Source organism: Salvelinus namaycush, chromosome 41 (assembly GCF_016432855.1).
Source record: "Salvelinus namaycush isolate Seneca chromosome 41, SaNama_1.0, whole genome shotgun sequence".
Lineage (NCBI taxonomy): Eukaryota > Metazoa > Chordata > Actinopteri > Salmoniformes > Salmonidae > Salvelinus > Salvelinus namaycush.
The window spans coordinates 1093998-1120904 of NC_052347.1; the positions used below are offsets into that span (position 1 = coordinate 1093998).

The window sequence follows — 26907 nt, forward strand, 5'->3', positions numbered from 1 at the left end:
GTGCTATCCGGGATCCCACCAAGCTTTTATAATTTGAATCAACTGTGCAATATAAATAAAACAAATAAACGTCCACTCCGGACGTCCAAAGGATCCCCGATTGCACTGACCAATTTAAAAGGATGTACACTTTACTAGCCAATTAAGACCGTCTAAATTATGTGCTCTCTCCAATCAGGGTTGGGCCGAGTGAAGAAAACCGAGTGTGTACGGAAATCACCGAAAGACATACGGATATAACTGGGTTTAGTGCGTAGATTTGATAGTGCTCGGTCTTCTGTGGACAGGCGGTTTGGACGTCGAAGATTCTTGCCTAAAGTGAAAGAACTTACCATCCAGTTGGTTTATCAAAGACAGAATATGACGTGTCTTAAAATATTGTATATAACCATCGCGCTGTTGATAGCGCACAGCTCGGCTATTATAAGGTAAAATATTTATCTTCTGTTTGGGAAACTTTTGAATAACTCAAGGAATTACTCTCACGCCATCCTGTGAGAATAAGCTATATCTGGGGTAGTTTAATTTCCTGACATTATGCAATTATTATTACATGCATGTTTGTTTAGGCACATGTAGTTCAGATTTTGGTGCACACGTAGAACGTTTACATAACGCTGGCATGTCCATGACATCTAGTTTGTATTGAGTTTAACATAGATTGTACATTTTTTTTAAAAGAACCAAGCTGCTCGTAAATGAACGGGGTCAGCAGTAGAACACTTGTATAAAACAGGAAGTAGCGCGCACGAGTTTTGAATTATTCGTTAAACAAATTACGACAAACTGTCTCTATTTTCCTTATCATACATATTTGCCCTTAGAATTCCCCTCCACAAGACGCGCAGTATGCGCCGCCTGATGAGTGACAATGGGATGAGTTTTGAACAACTCCAGGACATGGCCAAGACCGTTGGTGGTGCAGGAACTAACGTACCAATAAACACTCCGAGCCCGAAAGTGCCAGTTGAGAGACTCACCAACTTCATGGATGTAAGTGGATATTGTCACTAGGCCTGGGTTAACTCGAGCTTGTTCTAGGCTGACTGAAGCAATAATAAGTAAAGCCAGGGTTCTCCAGGAGTTGGGCGTGCAGGCTTTTGGTCTAACCCTTCATGACATGCCCAGTCTTCTAATCAAGGCCCAGATTGATGATCATGTAGTGTGTATATATATTTGTTTGAATAAAAGCTTGCACATTCAGAATCTCTCTCCCTAGGAGTGAGAAGAGAACTGTAGTATAGACTTAGGCATGTGTATTTATCATAAGAATGTTTGTTTCAAATCTCTACAGGCTCAGTACTATGGGGTGATCAGCATAGGCACACCACCCCAGGATTTTACTGTGCTGTTTGACACTGGCTCCTCCAACCTGTGGGTACCCTCCATTCACTGCTCCTTCCTGGATGTCGCATGCTGTGAGTCAGTCTATTATTGCATTCACTGCACTTCACCATAGCCGCAGGAAGTAGGGGTCCTGGGGGAAAAATGCAACAATTAAGGATGTTACTGAGTTACAGTTCATATAAGGAAATCAGTACATTTAAATAAACAAATTAGGCCCTAATCTATGGCTTTCACATCACTGGGAATACAGATATGCATCTGTTGGTCACAGGTAGGGGTGTGGATCAGAAAACCAGTCAGTATTTGGTGTTACCACAATTTGCATCATGCAGCATCTCCTTCAAATCGAGTTGACCAGGCTGTTTGTGGCCTGTGACATGTTGTCCCACTCCTCTTCAATGGCTGTGTGAAGATGTTGGTGGGAATTGGAACACACTTTTGTACATGTCGATCCAGAGCATCCCAAACATGCTCAATGTACTATGCAGGCCATGGAAGAACTGGGAAATGTTCAGCTTCCAGGAATTGTGTACAGATCCTTTCGACATGGGGCCGTGCATTATGCTGAAACATGGTGGCGGATGAATGCATGGCAATGGACCTCAGGATCTCGTCACGCTATCGCTGTGCATTCAAACTGCCATCGATAAAATGCAATTGTGTTCGTTGTCTGTCGCTTATGCCTGCCCAGACCATAACTTCCCCGCCACCATGGGGCACTCTGTTCACAATGTTGACATCAGCAAACCGCTCACCCACACAATGCCATACACGCTCACCATACAATACAATACAATGCCATACACGCTATCTCATATATATCATATATATATATATCTATATCATACACGCTATCTGCCATCTGCCCGCTACAGTTGGAACCGGGATTAATCTGTGAAGAGCACACTTCTCCAGCGTGCCAGTGAACATTTGCCCACTGAAGTCGGTTACGATGCCGAACTGCAGTCAGGTCAAGGCCCTGGTGAGGACGGTGAGCATGCAGATGAGCTTCCCTGAGTTGGTTTCTGACAATTTGCTGGAATTCTTTGTGCAAACCCATCGTTTCATCAGAAAATCCCGGTGGCTGGTCTCAGATGGCCCTGCAGGTGAAGAAGCTGGATGTGGAGGTCCTGGGCTGGTGTGGTTACACTGGGTATGCGGTTGTGAAGCCGGTTGGACTGACTGCCAAATTTTCTAAAAGAATGTTGAAGGTGGCTTATGGTAGAAAATTAAGATTAATTCCTGCAGCCAGCATGCCAATTGTATGCTCCCTCAACTTGACACAACTGCACATTTGAGTGGCATTTTATTGTCCCCAGCACAAGGTGCACATATGTAATGATCATGCTGTTTAATCAGCTTTAAATGCCACACCTGTCAGGTGGATGGATTATCTTGGCAAAGGAGAAATGTTCACTAACAGGGATTTAAACAAATTGGTGCCCAAAATCTGAGTTAAATTAGTTTTTTGAGCATATGGGATATTTTTATTTCAGCTCATGAAACATGGGACCAACACTACATTTTGCGTTTATATTTTTGTTCATTATGTATGCATGTATGTGCACGCGAACCATCGCATTTAACCATGGCAAGGTGACTGGGAATATGGCAGAAAATATACAGTGTAGTTATTCACTCCGCAAGGCAATCAAACAAGGTAAACGTCAGTATAGAGATAAAGTGGAGTTGTATGTGGCAGGGACTACAAAAGGAAAACCAGCCACATTGCAGAAACCGACGTCTTGCTTCCGGACAGGCTAAACACATTCTTCGCACGCTTTGAGGATAACACAGTGCCACCGACGCGGCTCGCTACCAAGGACTACCGAGGGCTCTCCTTCTCCGTGGCTGACATGAGTAAAACACGTCGGTCAAAACAATCCTGAAGCGTGGATTCCGATTAGTCAGACCAGCATTGAATAGTTCGAAGCACGAGTACTTCCTGTTTGAGTTTCTGCCTATAGGACGGGAGGAGCAAGATGGAGTCGTGGTCAGATTTGCAGAAAAGAGGGCGGGTGAGGGCCTTGTAAGAATTCCGTGAAGTTTGAATAGCAATGGTCGAGAGTCTTAGCAGCGCGAGTAGTACAGTCGATATGTTGATAGAACTTCGGCAGCCTAGTCCTCAGATTTACTTGGTTAAAATCCCCAGCTACAATAAATGCACCTTCAGGATATGTGGTTTGCATAAAGTTGATGGCTGTTGAGGAGATGGGATGTAAACAGTCGTGGCAACGACGGAGGATAATTAGGAGATATTATAGTCAGCATTTAATTGAGGTACTCTATTTAATTGAGGTCGGGTGAACAAAAGGACTTGAGTTCCTGTATGTTCCTGGAATTACACCAGGAGTCGTTAATCATGAAACAACTCTCTGCCCTTCTGCTTCCCGGAGAGAGCTTTTATTCCTGTCTGCGCGACGTAGTGAGAATCCTGCTGGCTTTACCGACTCTGACTGAGTATCCCGAGAGAGACATGTTTTAGTGAAACAAAGTTTGTTACAGGCCCTGATGTCTCTGGAAAGAAATCCTTGCTCTAAACTCATCAACTTTGTTATCCAAAGACTGAACATTAGCGAGTAATATACTTGGAAGCGGTGGGTGGTGTGTGCGCCTCTTAAGTTGAACCAGCAGGTCGCCTCGAGTACCTCTCCTCCGCCGGCGATGTTTTGGGTCGGCCTCTGGGGAGAGTGAACAAAGATCTAATCCAGGGAAGTCGTATTCCTGTTTGTAATGCTGGTAGTTCTGGTGAGTTACCGCTGCTCTAATATCCAATAGTTCTTCCCGGCTGTATGTAATGACAAAACACTTCCTGAGCTAATAATGTAAAAAAAATAGTACATAAATAAAAAATACTGCAAAGTTTGCTAAGAGCTAGCTGCTATGCTGCCGTCTCCGTCAGCGCCATTTTATCAGATTAACTGTTTTGTACAGATAATTATCGGACTCATGTTACAAATGCTTGTGAACACGGAAATACAAATACATTTAGTTGAGTTTTTTTTTACACTAGTGCACTGGGCCTTCACTAGTCCTGTATTAGTGGACAATATAGATGTCTACAGCGCAGTTTTTTTCTTTTTTGCATCCTGTCAATGCAGCTTCCCCACCCCCAAACTACTTCCTGTGGCTATGCACTTCACTCATAACATTATGGCTTTACTACCTGCTGAGTCTATCATATAATCATGAGATTGGGGCAAAAGCTAAAGTTGCAAATACCTTGTTTGCTCAGCCATGCTTTGGCATTGGAAGTCATATTCATCTTGTTAAGGCATCATGAAGGACCTGTTTGTTTTTTTATGCAAATGAATGCCATTTATCCAACCTGAGAAATTGTGTGAACTTTATCTACACCTCTGCTTAGGGCTCCACCATCGTTATAACTCCAAGAAGTCGAGCACGTACGTTCAGAATGGGACCAAGTTCTCCATCCAGTATGGCAGAGGCAGCTTGTCTGGGTTCATCAGTGGGGACACTGTCTCTGTAAGTGGACTGTTCTGTGTTGTCCATTGTTCATTTGCATTCCTCTCATTTAAGTGGGCAAATCCACAGCATTTTTGTGTAATTTTACCACTGTCGATTTTAAGCGACTGAATGTGGAGCATAGTCTGAATAACATTCCTTACTGTGTATTGTCTGTAAACCTCACTGTTTTAGTGTTCAAGAACAGTCTGCTTTGTACATCACACTTCCTGTTCTTCATTCCATCCCTCTCAGTTGGCTGGCATGCAGGTCACTGGTCAACAGTTTGGTGAGGCCGTAAAGCAACCTGGCATCACGTTTGCAGTGGCACGCTTTGACGGGGTGCTGGGCATGGGCTACCCTACCATATCTGTCAACAAAATAACCCCTGTGTTTGACACCGCCATGGCTGCCAAGCTGTTGCCTCAGAACATATTTTCCTTCTATATTAGCAGGTTGGTTGGTTTTAGGGATTTTACCTTTTTGAATACATTCTTACTGAGGGCCCTAGGTCAACGTGTGGTTTGTTGACTTGTGATTTGTTTAAAAACTTATGTCCTGTTCACTGTTGGTGGAGGTCACCTGAAAGGAGTTTCTTGTATTTGAACTGGGATATTTTTTCTTTTTTTAAACATTTGCTGTCATATTTCCTCAAACAAGGAAGTGAAATAGTTAACCTAATTTCAGTTTGTGACAACAAGCACGTTTAGTGTGAATCATTGTACCATCTAAACCGCTAAACCGCTGTCCAACAATTTTTTCCATTTTACCAAAAATATTGTATTTTCAGCTGTTTGGTGTACAAAACTGAAAGTAAGATGCAACAACTTAATGGAAGCATAGAAATAGTGCACATAGAACATATCTACTGCTTAGACTTGCTTGCAATGAGAATGACAGATCTATAACTCACATTTACATGTGAATTTGGTTGGGTCACCCAAAAAGTTACATATTGCACCTTTAAAATGGCTTCCTTATTGTGGGTGAAGTCTATGAACACCACAGGGTAATTCATTTTCATAACTTGTACAACCTTACATTCTTGTTGTCACTAGCTTCAATGGGGTTGAGGCAATACATTTTATCATCTGATATTAGATTGATGATCAAGACCCTCGTCCAGTGCACTAGTAGATTTATCCAATGAACTAATACCTTGTAACCCCTTCGATATCCTGTTCCTTAGAGATCCATTGGCTGCTGTAGGAGGAGAGCTGATGCTGGGAGGCACGGACCCACTGTACTACACTGGAGACCTGCACTATGTCAATGTCACACGCAAGGCTTATTGGCAGATCGAGATGAGCAAGTAAGCAACTTGGTTCTCATCTACACAGAGGCTCTATTATAATATCCATTCAAGAGGAGAACTGCCCCCTCATTGAAGTCATGAAGTTCAAGGCTGACTGGGTACTACATGCGGTTTCCAGGAAGCAGGGTCCCCATTATAGTGAATGGAAAAATAGCAATCATGTAAATAAAATATAAATAATCAAAGACAATCATGGTAACAATTGCTTCTATTACACCAGATGCATGTCCTTGAACCGTTTTATAAAACCGCACAGAGGTTATAAGGATAATTTAGTCTTGAGTGATCACAGCTAATTGGTGCTCTGCAGTGTGGAAGTGGGCAACCAGCTGACGCTGTGCAAGGCCGGTTGCCAGGCGATTGTTGACACAGGAACGTCCCTCATCATCGGGCCTGTAGAGGAGGTCAGGGCGCTGCACAAGGCCATCGGAGCCTTGCCTCTACTGATGGGAGAGGTAGGTAGAGGAGTCTGTAGACTAAATGTCTACCTGTTGTTCCGTCAGTTCCAACCTCTGTTTTAGTTCTCCTGAATGGTCAACAAAAGATTTCAATCATGCTTGGTAAGGCTCTATTTTCTTGTAACCTCAGTTGTTTGTGTATTGTACTGGCAGAAGTTACGTGTTTTGTGAAGTACATGCGATTACTTGTAACTTACTTTCACTTCCTCTCAGTATTGGATTGACTGTAAGAAGGTTCCATCTCTCCCCGTCATCGCATTCAACCTGGGAGGGAAGATGTTCAACTTGACTGGAGATGACTATATCCTGAAGGTGAATTCCACCTTCTGACCAGTGTTCACTGTGGCCTGCCTGCCGGAGAAAAGTCTGTGAAATTTGACATCAATCAGCATGAATTAAACGGTTAATCACAGTTCGCGTGCATAGAGAGGTGTTTTTATTACGTCTAGAAAATGTATTAGAATCTATTTCATTCTGTGGACATACCTGTAGATAGGTTGAAGTGACAAATCATTCAAAGCTTCTCCCCTATGTGCTGCAGGAGTCCCAGATGGGTCTTAAAATCTGTCTGTCCGGCTTCATGGCAATGGACATCCCTCCTCCGGCTGGACCGCTGTGGATCCTGGGAGATGTGTTCATTGGACGCTACTACAGCGTGTTTGACAGGGACGCAGACCGCATGGGGTTCGCCCCCGTGAAGTAGAAGGGAGAAAAAACAGCCCCTAGCCACTTGTGGAGATTTGAAAGGATTTGAGTATAAGCAATATAGTGGGCTTATGAAACCAAGGTGGAGCTAGTACCTATCAAGTCCCCACAGATCATGTTGAATGAGGAAAAGCACACCACCAAAATGAACAAACTCCAAAGGGGCACCTTTGCGTTGTTCCTTGTCTGTTTTGCTTCTTGTGGGCCCTTTTTTTTTGAGGGGGGGGGGGTAAAATGTTCTTTTAAGACCAATAGGTGTTCATGTGAGTTCGGTGAATGATTAATAAATAGTTGCAGAACGAGACTGATACGAGCTGCTGTAGGCAGTTCAGCTTGGTGTTTTGTATGAAGACAAAGTGATGCAACATTGCAGCAAAGATACACTATCTCCTGTCTGACAAGGTAACCACTTTGTTTTTGGAAAGCAGATTACTGAATGCATGTCTTTACTCAAAATACATGTCCTTTGTAGATGAAGCAGAAGACGGCATGCATATCATTGTTGATTTAACAAAACTGATGTCCAGGGTCCAGTAATACTATCAAGGGTTGTGAAACAATGTCATGTGTACACTTACTCTGTCGACCCCCAAGACCACAATGCTTCTGTTATAGCCTAAAAATTCATGCATGACAGCATCAGGTGATTCTAACCGATTGAAATAAGTGCATTTATTAAATACAAATCAAGCCTTTTCCAGAATGAACTGTATCTTTATTTGTTTTGCTTATGGCTGTATGCTTCGGCAGACAACCTTAGAGTTTAAGTGCCCTTAAAGAAGCGTGTTAAGTACTTGGAAGGAAATTGACCCAACCAAATGTCACAACCCCACCCTTTTCCATATTACAGGTGTAGGGATTAAAATTTATGATTTTAAGCACTGGTCAACTGAGTTAGTAGGCCAGATTTACTAGCCGGTTTCAAAATCTTTGCCATGCCATTTTTGACTAGACAAAATTTTACTTGCCAATTAGTTGAACATTTACTACTAGCTTGGTCTGAAAAGTGCTAGCTTAATTTCCATCTTTGCCTGCAGCCAGCTAGCTACCTGCTGCTGTATCCTACACAAAGATTATTTTCCCTACAAGTCTCATGATTTGAAATAAATTACTAAATATAAATTCCACAGAAAAACCACATCTGCTGCAACATTTATCAGAGTACAAAGTGCTGTGTACCATTCAGTTCCAGACCTAAAATTAAATAAACCGTCAAATAAAAACATACATCGTCGCTAGGCTGAAATCCACAAGGTAGATGTAGTTGTCTACTTTGGGCTTCATAAGATGTAACAAACCTGCATGGCAAAATGACCCCAACAGCACAGAAATGATAGTTGAAGTCAGGTCTGCAAACAAAGACAAATCTGCACACACACATCCTCTATTTCTAGAAAGTCCCTTGAATTCAGTACATCCAGAATGAAGCACTTCAGAACACTACTGTGGTGGTAGCATTGCAAAACACTTTTTTTTGGTTACAAATGTACAATAAGTAGTAAAATACTAAACTCCACATGTCAAAGATTTTCTTGTATAATGCACTACTGTACCAAAGCACACCCTCCACTCCTAGCAGAAGACTACCTGTGTGAGACAATATTGTGGTAATTAGGAAGATAGAAAAAAAAATCAATCACAGAGGAGCAAAGTGATAATTTAGGAATAATGATGCATATTTGCATAACAATCTATAAGGCTTGTGATTGAACACTGGACATCTTAGCATGGGATGGTTATAGCTGCCACCTGACCCGGTTTAAATCCCTGTCTGCTGGACATGAACTCGGTCAACACCAGATTAACCCTGGCTGTCTTTCAATGTGGGTTTACCAGAGCCCTTAACAAATGCACACAGTGAGCACCAAGATAAATACCTTGTGTCTAAGTGTAAAGTTAATGGAACTATCATAATAAGGGAAATGTCTCTCCCAACTGAACACGCCTTTGTTCCAATATCCACACGAACATACCACTAAGAATGAAGCAATGTATAGGGTTGGGCATGCATTCCAAATAAGTGGTATGATGAAGTGGATATTGGAATATAGCCCACGTGTCCTCAGCCAAGGTAGCTCTTTGAGAAATGAGCCACATATACAGTGCCTTCAGAAAGTATTCATAACCCTAGACTTTTTCCACAAATGAAAAGTTGAAATGTCTTGAGTCAATAAGTATTCAACTCCTTAGTTATGGAAAGCCTAAATAAATTCACGAGTAAAATGTGCTTAACAAGTCACATAAGTTGCATGGACTCTATGCAGAATAGTGTTTAACATTTTGAACGACTACCTCATCTCTGTAATCCACACACAATTATCTGCAAGGTCCCTCAGTCAAGATGTGAACTTCAAACACAGATTCAACCCCAAAGACCAGGGAGGTTTTCCAATGCCTCGCAAAGAAAGGCATCTATTGGTAGATGGGTAAAAAAAAAAGCAGACATTGAATATCCCTTTTGAGCATGGTGAAGTTATTAATTATACTTTGGATGGTTTATCAATGGTGTATTTAAAACAGTCAGAGTTTAAAGGCTGCGATAGGAGAAAACTGAGGATGGATCAACAACATTGTAGTTACTCCACAATACTAACCTAAATGACAGAGTGAAAAGAAAGCTTGTACAGAATAAAATATTCCAGAACATGCATCCTGTTTGCAATAAACACTGAATAAAAACTGCAAGAACTTTGGCAAATAAATCAACTTTATGTCCTGAATACAAAGTGTTATATTTGGGGCAAATCAAACATCACATCGCAGAGTACCACTCTTCATATATTCAAGCATGGCGGTGGCTGCATCATGTTATGGGTCTGCTTGTCATCGGCAAGGCCTAGGGAGTTTTTTTTAATAAAAAAAATAAACAGAGCTAAGCAAAGGCAAAATCCTAGAGGAAAACCTGTTTCAGTCTGCTTTCCTGTGACACTGGGAGACAAATTCACCATTCAACAGAACAATAACCTAAAAAACAAGGCCAAAGACGACATAGATTGTTCCTGAGTGGCCTAGTTACAGTTGACTTAAAAATCATTTTGAAGATCTATCGCAAGACTTGAAAATGGCTGTCTAGCAATAATTAACAACCAACTTGACAGAGCTTGAAGAATAAAAAACTAAAAGTGCAGATAAATGTTCAATCCTGGTGTGCAAAGCGCTTAGACTTACCTAGAAAAGACACTGGACTGTAATCGCTGCCAACGGATTCTAACATGTATTGACTAAGGGGTGTGAATATTTACGTAAATTATATATTTCTGTATTTCATTTTCAATACATTTGCAAAAACATTCTAAAACATGTTTTCACTTTGTCATTTGAGGTATTGTCTGTAGATGGGTGAGAAAAATATATATGTAATACATTTTGAATTGAGGCTGTAACACAACAAAATGTGGAAGAAGTCAAGAGGTATGATTGCTTTCTGAAGACACTGTATCATGACTGAGCAAGAGTTACCTTATACCAGTAGGGGCCACTGAAGCAAGTTCAGACCCGAAAGCCAAACACTATGTGCAACTGTAAACAATTTTTCCCCCCCACAGCGACCGACAGAGGTGCTTCTGCTTTTGATAAATTTGCTCTCAGCTTAACATCCCAACTATCACAAAGTTTAATTTGCAAATGCACACCAACCATTTTGTGTTATGAGTAAGAGAAAGTCATGGCAGAATTTTCACACAAGGTATGCAACAACCAGTTTTACCTAACAAAGACCTATGAATGAACATATAGGTCAAGCATTTCATCAGTACAAAGATGGTGTATAACAATAACTCAATGTATGATTAACTTTCTACATTGGTATTCTTACTCATGCAAACGGCAAACCTACCTAACGTGAAAGTATATATTCTTATTTCTCAACCTTCTTTCATTCAACAACTTTGTGGGAGGAGTCCTAGAAAACACACAAATCATCCGCAACTTAAATCCCGTGAAGATAGAAACCTCTGTGATTTATACAATAGGCCTTATAGTGGGTGCTTCCACCAGTGGAGGCCGCAGAGGGGAGGACGGCTCAATAATGGCTAGAATGCAGTGAATGGAATCAAAACACATGAATGTGTTTGATACCCTTCACTCCATTCCGGCCATTATTGAGCCGTCCTCCCCTCAGCAGCCTCCACTGGTTTCCAACCTTGCAAAGTTTGCTACAATTTCAGAAATAACTGCAAGTTGAACTGAATTGAACCAAAACACTCACTTCAAGAACTATACAAAAAAAAAAGTGGGGCAACAAACATCTTTTTTTTAATCCAAGAATGTCAAGATTTCAGTCGTTACACAATCATTTATTTGCTTTAGGGCCAGCTCACATGGTCAATATTACATTCTATCCATTTACACAGTGGTAGCGTAGGCTAAGTGTAACCTGGTCCCATACTGTATGGAGTGTAAGCAACTCTTCTAGCCTTGCCATGCCAATGTCATACATGATGAGAAGAGTTGGCTACAGCACAAATTGTACGATACCATTCTACAGTACTATAAGTGCCCTGCAGTAGAATAACAACCCCTGCCATGTCCCACTCACTGGTCTTGTTTTCTCGTGGACCACAACAGTGCTTAAGACAATTTACCTTGTGGCAGTACTGACGGTGTCACCAAAACTATCTGTCCATCTGAACTGGCATCTCATGTCAGAGTGTAATAAGCACCCTGCCTCCAAGTCTCAGCTAAATAGTAAGCTATATACACTAACGGTCAAAAGTCTTATAACACCTACTCATTCAAGGGATTTTCTTTATTTTTGCTATTTTCTACATTGTAGAATATTAGTGAAGACATCAAAACTTTGAAATAACACATATGGAATCATGTAGTAACCAAAAAAAGTTACACCAAATCAAAATATATTTGATATATTTCAGATTCTTCAAATAGCCACCATTTGCCTTGATGACAGCTTTGCACACTCTTGGTTAAAAGTTAATTTGTGGAATTTCTTTCTTAAATTTGAGCCAATCAGTTGTGTTGTGACAAGGTAGAGGTGGTATACAGAAGATAGCCCTACTTGGTAAAAGACCAAGCACATATTATGGCAAGAATAGCTCAAATAAGCAAAGAGAAATTACAGTCCATCATTACTTTAAGACATGAAGGTCAGTCAATAAGGAAAATTCCAAGAACTTTTAAAGTTTCTTCAAGTGCAGTCGCAAAAACCATCAAGCGCTATGCTGAAACTGGCTTTCATGAGGACCGCCAGAGGAATGTAAGACCCAGTGTTAACTCTGCTGAAGAGGACAAGTTCATTAGAGTTACCAGCCTCAGAAATTGCAGCCCAAATAAATGCTTCAGAGTTCAATTAACATCAACTGTTCAGAGGAGACTGTGTGAATCAGGCCTTCATGGTCAAATTGCTGCAAAGAAACCACTACTAAAGGACACCAATAATAAGAAGAGACTGGCTTGGGCCAAGAAACATGAGCAATGGACATAAGACCGGTGGAAATTTGTCCTTTGGTCTGGAGTCCAAATTGGAGATTTTTGGTTCCAACCGCCGTGTCTTTGTGAGACGGGGGGTGGGTGAACGGATGATATCTGCATGTGTATTTCCCACCGTAAAGCATGGAGGTGTTATGGTGTGGGGGTGCTTTGCTGTTGACAATGTCTGTGATTTATTTAGAAATCAAGGCACACTTAACCAGTGTGGCTACGACAGCATTCTGCAGCGATACACCATCCCATCTGGTTTGGGCTTAGTGGGACTATCATTTGTTTTTCAACAGAACAATGACCTAACACACCTCCAGGGTGTGTAAAGGCTATTTTACCAAGGAGAGTGATGGAGTGCTGCATCAGATGACCTGGCCTCCACAATCACCTCAACCCAACTGAGATGGTTTGGGATGAGTCAGACCGCAGAGTGAAGGAAAAGCAGCCAACAAGTGCTCAGCATATGTGGGAACTCCAAGACTGTTGGAAAAGCATTCCAGGTGAAGCTGGTTGAGAGAATGCCAAGCGTGTGCAAAGCTGTCATCAAGGCAAAGCGTAGCTATTTGAAGTATTTCAAATACAAAATGCATTTTGATTTGTTTCACAATCTTTTGGTTACTACATGATTCCATATGTGTTATTTCATAGTTTTGAGGTCTTCACTAATATTCTAAAATGTAGAAAATAATAAAAAAAGAAAAGAAAAACCCTTGAATGAGTAGGTGTTCTAAAACTTTTGACCAGTAGTGTATGTAGAGACCAATAATGCTAGAGCCGATTATTGAGGCTTGTTCATTTGACAGAGATTTTTCATGCCCCTGTTCAGACATGATATTAACTAGCATTAGACTAATGTTACCCATCATAATCTCACCATTTGAAAGACCTGCAATCTGAGGATGGCGCTAACAAAATGTATTTCAAATAGACCCCAATTTCCATTCCCACAAATTATAATTTAATAAATATAATTTAATAAATATATTTTTCCGACACCATTCATTCCAAATTGGTTACATAATATTATGGTAACATAATATTAGCCAATGAAGCAATCCCCAATTCAACAAACACTGAGCCCTAACCCAAGGGGTATACTATGAAGCAGGTTCAACTTTGATAAACCAGAAATAATTGTAGATTTTTTTGTTTCATTAAGAAAGCTTAACTTAGACCAAGCCCATTTGAAGATTATCTTTCAACATTTTTTAATATTTTTTTTTTAGGATATCTAGGCAAGTTAGCTGGCTAACTCCTTGATCATGCTTTGTAGTATACCCCTCTGAACAGTACCATTTATAAAATGGCTTACGTGCACCATTATGAAGAGACTGGTTTCATCATCTGAGGTTTAACTGGTATTTGGATGATCCTGTATTTGAATTTAGCAGATATGGCTTGCATGTCAAAAATATGTTAAACCCCCAAACTAAAGTGGTTGATTTTGCATTTCTACTTGATCACAAACATAATTACGCAAATAAAAAAAGTACAAGAGAAACATATTGATTGACGAAACAGCGACTCCATAGACGTAATGTTGAATCGATCACACAGCAACGTGGTCATAGGGGACATGGTCCAGGTCTGAAACACATATGAATTACATATTATATCCTTTTCTGCAGTATGGAATCTATGGAACCTTAGTTTGAATTATATACCATCTGTCCTAAACCCTAGAACCCATGACCAGACTCAGTCAGAATGAGGAGTCCTTAGGAGTCCCTCTGGGTCAGAGAGGGAACAGTAGAGGGTATATCCTAGCTCATCCACCTCCACTGGCGTCAGCTCACAGAACAGGTTGACCTTGGGGATCAGGGCACAGGGGAGCCTCCCGGCCTCTAGGTGTCCCACGAGCGAGCGGAGCAACTGCAGAAAGCGGTCAGCCAGCGCCTCCTGGGTCCAGTCGCCCTCCTTCTCACTCAGCAGCAGTATGGCGCTGGTGAGCTGACTGGCCGACAGGCGCGCCAGGGCGGGGTTCAGCTTGCACACAGCTTTAGTCACCTTGAGGCAGGCGCAGCGGCAGCCCCGGTCCTCCTGGTCCAGCGCCCGCAGGCGCACAGTCTCCGCCACGCGGAAGCTCTGCCGCCAAAGGTTTTCGTGGCGCTCGGCGGCCAGCCTGTGTGGTTTGGCGATCAGCGAGGCGCCATCGTCCATCACCAGCAGAGGCAGGAAGTCCACATAAAGATGGCGGTCCGTCTTGTACTGGACCTCCAGGGTGAGCGTCTCCGAGGGAACCACCGGCCGGATCACGTAGTCCAGAACGCTGCCGATGGCCGGCCAGTTGATGGAGCCCGCCACCAGCTTCTCAAACACCTCCAGGACAGACTTGGGGGAGAGGTAGCCTCCTACCATGCAGCGGTCCCAATAGCTGCTGCCTCGGGGGAAGTATTCTAGGTTCTCCCTGCGAATCAGCCAGAAGCCGGGAACATTCATAATGGTGTCCTCACCGGGGACTGACGACCACAGGTTCTTCTCCAGGGTCAGAGGGACCATGAGCTGAGCGTGATCCGCTGTCACCACCTGAGAAAGAGTGGGAGAGAAAGAGTCAGAGAAAGCAAATAGTGTTATTCTTGTAAACCACAACATTTCAAACCCAGAGAAAAGCACGGAGATAAAAAGCATTGTTTGTGGTCACAACACTCCTAAGCCTGGGAAGTGATATCTTTATCCTTAATCCCCTTCCCCCGGGGGGATATTACAATTGTTCTACTACTACCCTCTAATTACCTGCAGGTCATCGTAGAGGCTGCCGCTGAGGTACATCTCTCGAAGGGGCATGTCGGGCAGCTTGCCGCGCAGGAAGATTCTGAGCTCAACGCAGATTTCCAGAGCGGCCCGGCAGGCTGTGTCCTGCTCCTCAGCGGGGATGGCCACTCTCTCCTAGTAGAACTCCCACAGTTTCTCCTGTAGGAGAGGCGCATCCTGGCCCGGAGGAGGTCGGAATCCACTGCAGCGCTACGTCCCCGCCCCGTCGCCCTCCGCATGCAGTCTGAGGGGGATACAGCCACGACAGGCAGATGTTAGGAATGTGCAGGTATGGGTAAAATAATAATAAAAAAATCGGCATATACAGTGTATATAAGCCCATGTGGGCTGGACATTCTGATAATGCCAGACACTTTAGTAATGAAATAAATAAATCAAATATGTTGAAAGGGCATGGGAGGTAAATAAGAACGAAAGTAAGAAGGATATTGGGTGACGACAGGAAATCAAACCCAACTAATAAGAAAAAGTACCACGAGAGAGGCTGCTTTACCATTGGGATTACAAACGATCCTCTCCTACAGAGAGTAACCTACTACTAAAGCCGGGAATACGCTACACCATTTCTTTAGTTGAGATCAGACCGTATTGAGAATCCTCACGACCAAGTGGAGAATCTTGTAGTGCTGACCCCTCCTGGTTTGTGCCACATTGTTTAGCGTGAGCACCAATATGTTGGGAAGACAAAGAAACGACACAAAAGATAGTCGTTAAATGTGAGAGGCTGAGCAATGTTAGGATTTTGAAAGTTGTGTAAGTTGTGTAGTGTACACCCGGCATAAGAGAACCATCCAAAATACCACAGACTTTATTTGAGGTATTTTTTTTTACCTTATAAAAAAAATATCTAATGGAGCACAATAAAAACTAACCATCTGAGTATATTTAGTGGGGCTTCTACTAACAAAACTATAGGGTCGTTCCATTCGATTTCAATAGCTTTGACCGCACCCCTTTTAATTTGAACAAAACTTTCCATACATGTTTGCCCATGGTAGAAGTGGTCAGAAAGGGAATTTTTGGACCTGAATGGCAAAACATTCAGGAGAGAGGTGCCCAAAATGTGATTCATTTTGCATACCCCACCATACCATGGGACATCCACTGTATGTCTTTATCTCTTGAAAAGATAAATGGCTCAGTTTGATATCATTTAAAAGCTTACAAACAGGATTGTCAAACTATTTGGTAATTTCTTTAAAACAAAGGAAATAAAAATTGCCTTTTTTTTTTTTATATATACCTTTAACGTCAATTATCTAAAAATGTGTGAACTCCGATTTTTTGCATATGTTGTAGCTTATATCCTATTTTACATCTGAGGTTTATGTTGAGACCGCCATCGGTTGAGACACAGCATGCACTTGAATACAGAGTGGGTGTAATGTTTTGGCTGATGAATGCACTAAAATGGGAATGACATTGACATTTCAACTTTCCAATTGAACCACAAAGATGATTGGAGGTGTATGAATATGTCGAAGATAAATACACGACGCAGAGGACGAGAGGTCAAAAGTACTGAAAGTCAATAGAGTACTAACGGTCAATAGGAAATTATCAATGGAAATAGTTGGTTTTCAGTTCAACATCTGTTAGGAATGTCAGTCCTGAAACTATAGCTACGTGTGGCAAGTAAATCTGAGTTTACATGTCTTTAGATCAATTAAATATTCTTTAATGCAATTTTTTCTTTCAGTGCATCGCGCCGACAGAAGGAAAGAGCTCTCTGGTAAGAAGGGCGGGGTGTATGTTTCATGATTAACGACTCATGGTGTAATTGTAACATACAAGAACTGAAGTCCTTTTGTTCACCTAACCTAGAATTCCTCACAATCAAATGCCGACCGTATTATCTCCCAAGGGAACTCTCCTCGGTTATCGTCACAGCCGTGCATATCCCCCCGCAAGCGGATACCAAGACGTTCATCAAGGAACTTCACGCAAATTGGAAACCATGTATCCCGTGGTTGCATTTATTGTAGCTGGGGATTTTAACAAAGCTAATCAGAGAACAAGGCTACCTAAATTCTATCAGCATATCGATTGCAGTACACGAACAAGTAACACACTCGACAACTGCTACTCTGCGATGCATACAAGGCCCTCCCCCACCCTCATTTTGGCAAATCTGACCATGACTCCATCTTGTTGATCCCCTCCTATAGGCAAAAAACTAAAACAGGAAGCGCCCATGCTTACGTCTATCCAACACTGGTCTGACCAATCGGATTCCACGCTTCAAGATTGCTTCGATCACGTGGACTGGGATATGTTCCGGGTAGCCTCAGACAATAACATTGGCGTATACGCTAACTCGGTGAGCAAGTTTATAAGGAAGTGTATAGGAGATGTTGTTCCCACTGTGACTATAAAAACCTTCCCTAACCAGAAACCGTGGATTGATGGCAGCATTCTCGCAAAACTGAAAGCGCGAACCATTGCATTTAATCATGGCAAGGCAACTGGAAATATGACCGAATACAAACAGTGTAGTTATTCCCTCCGTAAGGCAATCAAACAAGCAAAGCGTCAGTATAGAGACAAAGTGGAGTCGCAATTCAATGGCACAAACACAAGACGTATGTGGCAGGGCCTAAAGATAATCAATGACTACAAAAAGAAAACCATCCCCGTTGCAGACGCCGATGTCTTGCTCCCAGACAAATTAAAACAACTTCTTTGCACGCTTTGAGGACAATACAGTGCCACCAACGCAGCCCACTACCAAAGACTGTGGGCTCTCCTTCTCTGTGGCCGACATGAGTAAAACATTTTAACAAGTTAACGCTCGCCAGACGGCATCCCTAGTCGCGTCCTCAAAGTATGCGCAAACCAGCTGGCTGGTGTGTTTACGGACATATTCAATCCAGCCCTACCCCAGTCTGCTGTCCCTCATGCTTCAAGATGGCCACCATTGTTCCTGTTCGCAAGAAAGCTAAGGTAACTGAAATGACTATCGCCCCATAGCACTCACTTCTGTCATCATGAAGTGCTTTGAGAGGCTAGTCAAGGATCATATCACCTCCTGTTACCCAAGACCCACTCAAATTTGCTTACCACCCCAATAGGTCCACAGACGATGCAATCGCCATTACACTGCCCTATCCCATCTGGACAAGAGGAATACCTTTGTAAGAATGCTGTTAATTGAATACAGCTCAGCATTCAACACCACAGTACCCTCCAAACTCATCATTAAATTGGAAGTGGAACGTTTTAAGTTCCTCGGTGTACATATAACCGACAAACAAATGGTCCATGCACACAGACAGTGTGGTGAAGAAGGCAACAACGCCTCTTCAACCTCAGGAGGCTGAAAAAAATGTGGCTTGTCACCAAAAACCCTCACTAACTTTTACAGGTGCACAATTGAGAGCATCCCGTCTGGCTGTATCACCGTCTGGTATGGCAACTGCACCGCCCACAACTGCAGGGCTCGCCAGAGGGTGGTGCAGTCTGCACAACGCATCACCGGGGGCAAACTACTTGCCCTCCAGGACATCTACAACACCCAATGTCACAGGAAGGCAAAAAAAATAAAGGAAAATAACCACCCGAGCCACTACCTGTTCATCCTGCTTCCATCCAGAAGACGAGGTCAGTACAGGTGCATCAAAGCTGGGACAGAGAGATTGAAAAACAGCTTCTATCTCAAGGCCATCAGATGGATAAACAGCCACCACTAGCACAGAGGCGCCTACCTACAGACTTGATACCATTGGCCACTTTAATAAATGGAACACTAATCACTTTAATAATGTTTACAGATCTTGCATTATCATCTCATATGTATATACTGTATCCTTCACTATCTATTGCATCTTAGCTGCTCTGTCACAGCTCATCTATATATTTTATACTTATATATTCTCATCCCATTCCTTTACTAGATTGTGTGTGTTAGATTTTGTTGTGGAATTGTTAGATATTAACTTTAACTGTTAGATACTGCTGCACTGTCGGGTCTAGAATCATAAGCATTTCGCTACACTCGCAATAACATCTGCTAACCATGTGTGTGTGACCAATAAAATTTTATTGGGCAAATTTAGCTAGATAACCATTGTGAATATTGATGAGATAAGAGATGAAACTGGTCATTTGCTGCTGTAGATTCAGTGGTCGTTGTACCGATTAGTGGCACTACTAGCTAGCAACAAGTCATCAAGTTAATTTGCAAACTAGCTAACATTAGCTATGTTACGCCTGTCTAGTCTGCATGCAGCCTAGCCGATTAAACTCAACTTGAAATCGTGAGTTGAATTTAGTCAGCTATGCAGCAGTGTCAGACCAGAGCAACACATGAAATACACCAAAGATACAGAGTTAGCTAACCCCTTAAATCGGACATTAGCTAGCTATATAGTTTACGATAGCACTAGCCCAAACGAACACACGTTAACAATTTAGCGAGCAAACGTTAGTTGCTTTTGCCCCGTTGTCCGTATAGACAGTACGATAAGTGAGCTAACAATTAGCTTGATAACGTTACTAGAATAGCAAAACCAGTAGCATGAGCATTGTTCCCTTTAATTGGCTAATAGTATAAATAAAAAAAATCACGTTAGTACTACAGTAAAAAGCTAACTAACCTTAACTGCTTTAAAAATATATACTTTTAGCTACTAGCCAATCAAAGGGAACAAAGCTGAACGACGCTGACCTTACACACTGAGGAACTGATACTCACAATCAATTAAATAAAAATATAGGATATTGACAGAACAACATTTTACATTGTCAAGATAGAACGCTGAACTTACGTTTGAGAAACTATTTCAAAGGTTTATCCTTAAAAGTACAACAGACAAAGTTCCCCCCACGCCGGGGTCAGCATGACAAACAGGAAGATATTGGCTACCTATTTTTGCACTGGAGTTACTACATCCGGTTTGAAGTATTTTTATGGTTGAGAAATGTGAGATTACAGCACTCAATCTTATTTAGCCTACAAACCTACACATTTCTATGATGGAATAAAGCATTTTTATAAAGAAGTCGTATAAGAAACATATGTGAATAAGATCATAAGCCAAAGTAATAACAGGACTATATGAGTAGAGTAGACCAGAGTAGGCTGGAGGAGAGTGGAGTATTACTTTATTGATCCCAACTTGGGAAATTGTTTTATCACCTCTAGCATTATCACTGATTACAAGGACACGACTAGGATAAATGTAACACATATAATAAAACAAACTCATATTAATATGTATTGGTCAGTTTGTGAGCAGCTAAGATACGGCACACTCCCTCTGGCACCAGAGATGGGTAGATTCAACAGAGTCCCGAAGAAGAAAAATGTGCGTATAATGTGATCTTGGGTTAATAGAAAGTGAAGCCCATTTTGTGTTTAATTGCCCTCTGTATGATGACTTGAGACATGTTCTATTTTGTAAAATTGTTGGTGCTCACTCATGAAGTGTTCAACGACAGGATTAAGTTCTTTCTCAGAAATTGCACAATTTATTTTCCTGGGGTAGAGAAGGAGAAGTGTATTGTTTGTGTAGAGAGACAATGTGAAAACTGTACTTTGTTATGATGGCTAATTATGCATTTAAATGTTAAATGCATTCCATTTGTTTAATGTAACATTTTGTTTTAAATTACCCTTAGTGAAAGTGAGGCTCAATAATCTGCGTTGTCAGCAATCTTATCCAAAGGCTTACAATTAATTATATTCTTTCAAAAAATCATAATCTTAAACAAACAGAAACCAATGCCCCACGTTTTGGCTAGGTGCCTTTGTGAAGAGCACAACTCCAAATAGAAAGACTGACAAAAGGAGGCATGTTGAATACTATATGTCTAAAGTAAAAAAAGGTTTAAAAAAATGGCTAGAATTGTATTTGATTTACAATAAAAATGTACAGCACAGTCCTGTCTAAGGTGTGTCTGTCTAAGGCTGGTGAGGCCTTCTTCGGTCAGGGAGTCTCGGGCAACTGAGGTCAGAGGTCAGGGGGGTTTCGGGCAGCTGAGTTCAGGGGGCTTCAGGTAGGTGTGGTCAGTGAGATTTAGTAAAGCACCAGTTTTGAAAGTGAAACTACATTGGCCAGACCCATATGTTAAGAACAGTTCCCACTAAAGGGGGAAAGGGAAACAAGGCATGGGTTTTACTATGTACACAATAAGAAAAAACATGCATCAGAGTATAAATATAGGTTTGAAACCTCAGGAGGCTCATCAAACATATTTGACACTTTGACTGGAGGTATGGACATTTTTTGGCAATTTGCTAAAATAGGGATTTTTATTTAACTATACAAGTCAGTTAAGAACAAATTCTGACTTACAATGACAGCCTACCCCGTCCAAACCCTAACGACGCTGGGCCAATTGTGTGCCGCCCAATGGTACTCCCAATCACGGTCGGTTGTGACACAGCCTGGAATCAAACCAGGGTCTGTAGTGATGCCTCTAGCATTGAGATACAGAGCCTTAGACCGCTGCGCCACTCGGGAGCCCTCGGGATAAGATAAGTAAAATATTCACTGAGCTATTCCAATATTTCAGAACTGGACACTATTGATCATAATCAAGAATACCAAGGAAAACCTTTAAAAAGAGTTCCAACGTTTGTTGAACATTGACATTGGCCATTCCATTAGGGAGAGTATTTGCAGTGAGAGGCTGCCTCAGATTCACCCAGTGTCTATTGAGAGACAGGAAATGTAATTGCTTAATTGGAATCACTAGGTACATATTATAGCCAACCCTTGTTTGTGTGGTACAACAAAACTTGCTGTTCACTGACTATCGCTGCATCATACGGAGCGTGCATATCTTGAAGTGTATTCGGTATTGAGGTAAACTAGTTTCTACTTTTATAAATGACATTTTATGAGCTTATACACGTACAAACAACGTCTGTAGGAATAACACAACTTAATCTATTTATGTGTAGGCTAATTACAGAGTGTAATGTAAGAGCCATGTATCTGTGAATGCTTGTGTTGTTGATCATAGTGGTCTCTCGGAGGGGCATGTCGGGCAGATTGCAGTGCAGGAAGATCCTCAGCTCAGCGCAGATTTCCAGGGCGGCCCGGCGGGCTGTGTCCTGCTCCTCAGCGGGGATGGCCACTCGCTCCTGATAGAACTCCCACAGTTTCTCCTGTAAGGAGAGGCGCATCCTGACCCAGAGGAGGTCGGTCTCCCCTGCAGCGCTACGTCCCCGCCCCGTCGCCCTCCGTATGCAATCTGAGGGGGATACAGCCTGAGGGGGATACAGCCACGACAGGCAGATGTTAGGAATGTGCAGGTATGGGTAAAATAATAATACAATCGGCATATACAGTGTATATAAGTCCATGTTGGCTGGACATTCTGATAATGCAAGACATTTGATATATTTATTTCATTATTCAAGTATGTTGAAAGGGCATGGGAGGTAAATAAGAACGAATGTAAAGTGGATATTAGGTGACGACAGGAAATCAAACCCAACTAATGGGAACAAGTACCACGAGAGAGGCTGCTTTACCATTGGGTTTACAAACGATGGTTTGATTTCCCAGCCTGGTGCAGGTCTACAATTTAGTTTCTGGTGTCCTTTGACAGCTCTTTGGTCTTGGCCATAGTGGAGTTTGGAGTGTGACTGTTTGAGGTTGTGGACAGGTGTCTTTTATACTGATAACAAGTTCAAACAGGTGCCATTAATACAGGTAACGAGTGGAGGACAGAGGAGCCTCTTAAAGAAGTTAAAGTTAAAGTTAAAGTTAAAGAAGTTACAGGTCTGTGAGAGCCAGAAATCTTGCTTGTTTGTAGGTGACCAAATACTCATTTTCCACCATAATTTGCAAATAAATTCATAAAAAATCCTACAATGTGATTTTCTGGATTTTCTTTTCTAATTTTGTTTGTCATAGTTATGATGAAAATTACAGGCCTCTCTCATCTTTTTAAGTGGGAAAACTTGCACAATTGGTGGCTGACTAAATACCTTTTTGCCCCACTGTATGTCGCTATTGTCAAGGGTAATTTTATTGGTTAGGTCTCTAACCTTCTTACTGATTGTAGCTGGACTGACTGTTGCTGGTATTGGTACTCAAAAGGACCAGTTATCCTACCGATTTATTCTGAAATATTATACTACCGGAACACATGATTGGAGCATTTTACTAGTTGTATTGTATTTGAACCTACACATGGCAAGGAATGATTATTGTTGCCATTTGTTTTGGAGGTGGACAAGTCCACTGGACTTCCTTTACGACCAGTGTGGTACACCTCAGTACTATCTTAGAGGCTCAGCAATGTTAGGATTTTGAAAGTTGTGTAAGTTGTGTAGTGTACACCCGGCATAAGAGAACCATCCAAAATACCACAGACTTTGAGGTATTTTTTTTTACATGATAAAAAAAAAAATCTAATGGAGCTCAATAGAAACTAACCATCTGAGTATATTTAGTGGGGCTTCTACTAACAAAACTATAGGGTCATTCCATTCGATTTCAATAGCTTTGACCGCACCCCTTTTAATTTGAACAAAACTTTCCATACATGTTTGCCCATGGTAGAAGTGGTCAGAAAGGGAATTTTTGGACCTGAATGGCAAAACATTCAGGAGAGAGGTGCCCAAAATGTGATTCATGAGAGAGGGGAGAGTATACCATGCCATGAGCCAGAGTATACCATACCATGGGACATCCACTGTATGGCTTTATCTCTTGAAAAGATAAATGGCTCAGTTTGATATCATTTAAAAGCTTACAAACAGGATTGGCAAACTATTTGGTCATTTCTTTAAAACAAAAAAGGAAAAAAAATTGCCCTTTTTTTAATATTATTTTTTTATACCTTTAACGTCAATTATCTAAAAATGTGTGAACTCAGATTTTCGCATATGTTGTAGCTTATATCCTATTTTACATCTGAGGTTTATGTTGAGACCGCCATCGGTTGAGACACAGCATGCACTTGAATACAGAGTGGGTGTAATGTTTTGGCTGATGAATGTACTAAAATGGGAATGACATTGACATTTCACCTTTCCAATTGAACCACAAAGATGATTGGAGGTGTATGAATATGTCGAAGATAAATACACGACGCAGAGGACGAGAGGTCAAAAGTACTGAAAGTCAATAGAGTCAATAGGTCAATAGGGAATTATCAATGGAAATAGTTGGTTTTCAGTTCAACATCTGTTAGGAATGTCAGTCCTGAAACTATAGCTACGTGTGGAATGTTCTCATTGGTCCAACCTGAGATTGGATACTTGTTATTTGGCCATTGGAGAAGTAAATTGTTTGTGTAGAGAGACAAGGTGAAAACTGTACTTTGTTATGATTGCTAATTATGCATTTCAATGTTAAATGCATTCCATTTGTTTAATGTAACATTTTGTTTTGTGTTTGGTGCACACATACGTGACACTTGAAATCGTGTCTTATATGCCTATACGGGCTGGGCACCATGTTGCTGGTGGTTTCAAGTTGTATTTGTCACATGCCCAAGTACACTGAAATGCTTAACTTGCCCTTGCCCTACCCAACAGTGCAGTATTCAATATCAAATAATATAATAACAAAATATAAACATTTTGTTTTTATCGTTATCATAAATATTCTTACATTCTTATTGTTGTGTAATTGAAGAAACAGCTACTTAGGAATTACACATAACTAATCAAAGTTGTTTCTGAGATCGGGGAACCAAACGCCATTAAGTGGTGAAATCTCACAACTTGCAGCTCGCAAACAATCACATACTGTTTGTCTCCATTAAGAATGTCTGAGTACTTTGTCTGCTAAATTACCCTTTGTGAAAATGAGGCTCAATAATCTGCGTTGTCAGCAATCTTATCCAAAGGCTTACAACTAATTATATTCTTTCAAAAAATCATAATCTTAAACAAACAGAAACAGAAGCCAATGCCCCACGTTTTGGCTAGGTGCCTTTGTGAAGAGCACAACTCCAAATAGAAAGACTGACAAAAGGAGGCATGTTGAATACTATATGTCTAAAGTAAAAAAAGGTTTAAAAAAATGGCTAAGAATTGTATTTGATTTACAATAAAAATGTACAGCACAGTTCTGTCTAAGGTGTGTCTGTCTAAGGCTGGTGAGGCCTTCTTCGGTCAGGGAGTCTCGGGCAACTGAGGTCAGAGGTCAGGGGGGTTTCGGGCAGCTGAGTTCAGGGGGCTTCGGGTAGGTGTGGTCAGTGAGATTTGGTAAAGCACCAGTTTTGAAAGTGAAACTACATTGGCCAGACCCATATGTTAAGAACAGTTCCCACTAAGGGGGAAAGGGAAACAAGGCATGGGTTTTACTATGTACACAATAAGAAAAAACATGCATCAGAGTATAAATATAGGTTTGAAACCTCAGGAGGCTCATCACACATATTTGACACTTTGACTGGAGGTATGGACATTTTTTGGCAATTTGCTAAAATAGGGATTTTTATTTAACTATGCAAGTCAGTTAAGAACAAATTCTGACTTACAATGACAGCCTACCCCGTCCAAACCCTAACGACGCTGGGCCAATTGTGTGCCGCCCAATGGTACTCCCAATCACGGTCGGTTGTGACACAGCCTGGAATCAAACCAGGGTCTGTAGTGATGCCTCTAGCATTGAGATACAGAGCCTTAGACCGCTGCGCCACTCGGGAGCCCTCGGGATAAGATAAGTAAAATATTCACTGAGCTATTCCAATATTTCAGAACTGGACACTATTGATCATAATCAAGAATACCAAGGAAAACCTTTAAAAAGAGTTCCAACGTTTGTTGAACATTGACATTGGCCATTCCATTAGGGAGAGTATTTGCAGTGAGAGGCTGCCTCAGATTCACCCAGTGTCTATTGAGAGACAGGAAATGTAATTGCTTAATTGGAATCACTAGGTACATATTATAGCCAACCCTTGTTTGTGTGGTACAACAAAACTTGCTGTTCACTGACTATCGCTGCATCATACGGAGCGTGCATATCTTGAAGTGTATTCGGTATTGAGGTAAACTAGTTTCTACTTTTATAAATGACATTTTATGAGCTTATACACGTACAAACAACGTCTGTAGGAATAACACAACTTAATCTATTTATGTGTAGGCTAATTACAGAGTGTAATGTAAGAGCCATGTATCTGTGAATGCTTGTGTTGTTGATCATAGTGGTCTCTCGGAGGGGCATGTCGGGCAGATTGCAGTGCAGGAAGATCCTCAGCTCAGCGCAGATTTCCAGGGCGGCCCGGCGGGCTGTGTCCTGCTCCTCAGCGGGGATGGCCACTCGCTCCTGATAGAACTCCCACAGTTTCTCCTGTAAGGAGAGGCGCATCCTGACCCAGAGGAGGTCGGTCTCCCCTGCAGCGCTACGTCCCCGCCCCGTCGCCCTCCGTATGCAATCTGAGGGGGATACAGCCTGAGGGGGATACAGCCACGACAGGCAGATGTTAGGA

General features: G+C 41.7%; 2 protein-coding genes across 2 annotated transcripts; one reads left to right on the forward strand and one right to left on the reverse strand.

The window, feature by feature from the left end:
• The first annotated feature begins 224 nt into the window (after positions 1-224).
• LOC120034184 (cathepsin D-like) lies at positions 225-7993 on the forward strand. Its single transcript, XM_038980651.1, has 9 exons — positions 225-428; positions 825-993; positions 1295-1418; positions 4715-4833; positions 5068-5267; positions 6002-6124; positions 6438-6582; positions 6799-6897; positions 7127-7993. Exons 1-9 carry the CDS (start codon positions 361-363, stop codon positions 7286-7288), a joined length of 1209 nt encoding a protein of 402 aa, XP_038836579.1. The 5' UTR covers positions 225-360; the 3' UTR covers positions 7289-7993.
• Positions 7994-13395: 5402 nt separating this feature from the next.
• On the reverse strand, positions 13396-20341 carry LOC120034434 (mitochondrial dynamics protein MID51-like). Its single transcript, XM_038980994.1, has 3 exons — positions 20268-20341; positions 15463-15724; positions 13396-15255 (listed from the first exon to the last, which is right to left on the reverse strand). The coding sequence occupies exons 2-3, from the start codon at positions 15511-15513 to the stop codon at positions 14428-14430; spliced, it is 879 nt and encodes a 292-aa protein (XP_038836922.1). The 5' UTR covers positions 15514-15724; positions 20268-20341; the 3' UTR covers positions 13396-14427.
• Positions 20342-26907: the final 6566 nt, after the last annotated feature.

What these genes read in the sequence shown, in the direction of transcription:
- LOC120034184 (XM_038980651.1), top strand. Translation starts at nt 361, where the DNA reads ATGACGTGTCTTAAAATATTGTATATAACCATCGCGCTGTTGATAGCG. An exon ending in TTTTCCTTCTATATTAGCAG is followed by an intron (nt 5,268 to 6,001) that starts GTTGGTTGGTTT and finishes CCTGTTCCTTAG; the next exon opens with AGATCCATTGGCTGCTGTAG. An exon ending in GAGATGACTATATCCTGAAG is followed by an intron (nt 6,898 to 7,126) that starts GTGAATTCCACC and finishes TATGTGCTGCAG; the next exon opens with GAGTCCCAGATGGGTCTTAA.
- LOC120034434 (XM_038980994.1), bottom strand. Translation starts at nt 15,513, where the DNA reads ATGCCCCTTCGAGAGATGTACCTCAGCGGCAGCCTCTACGATGACCTG. An exon ending in GCCTCTACGATGACCTGCAG is followed by an intron (nt 15,256 to 15,462) that starts GTAATTAGAGGG and finishes ACTCTTTCTCAG; the next exon opens with GTGGTGACAGCGGATCACGC.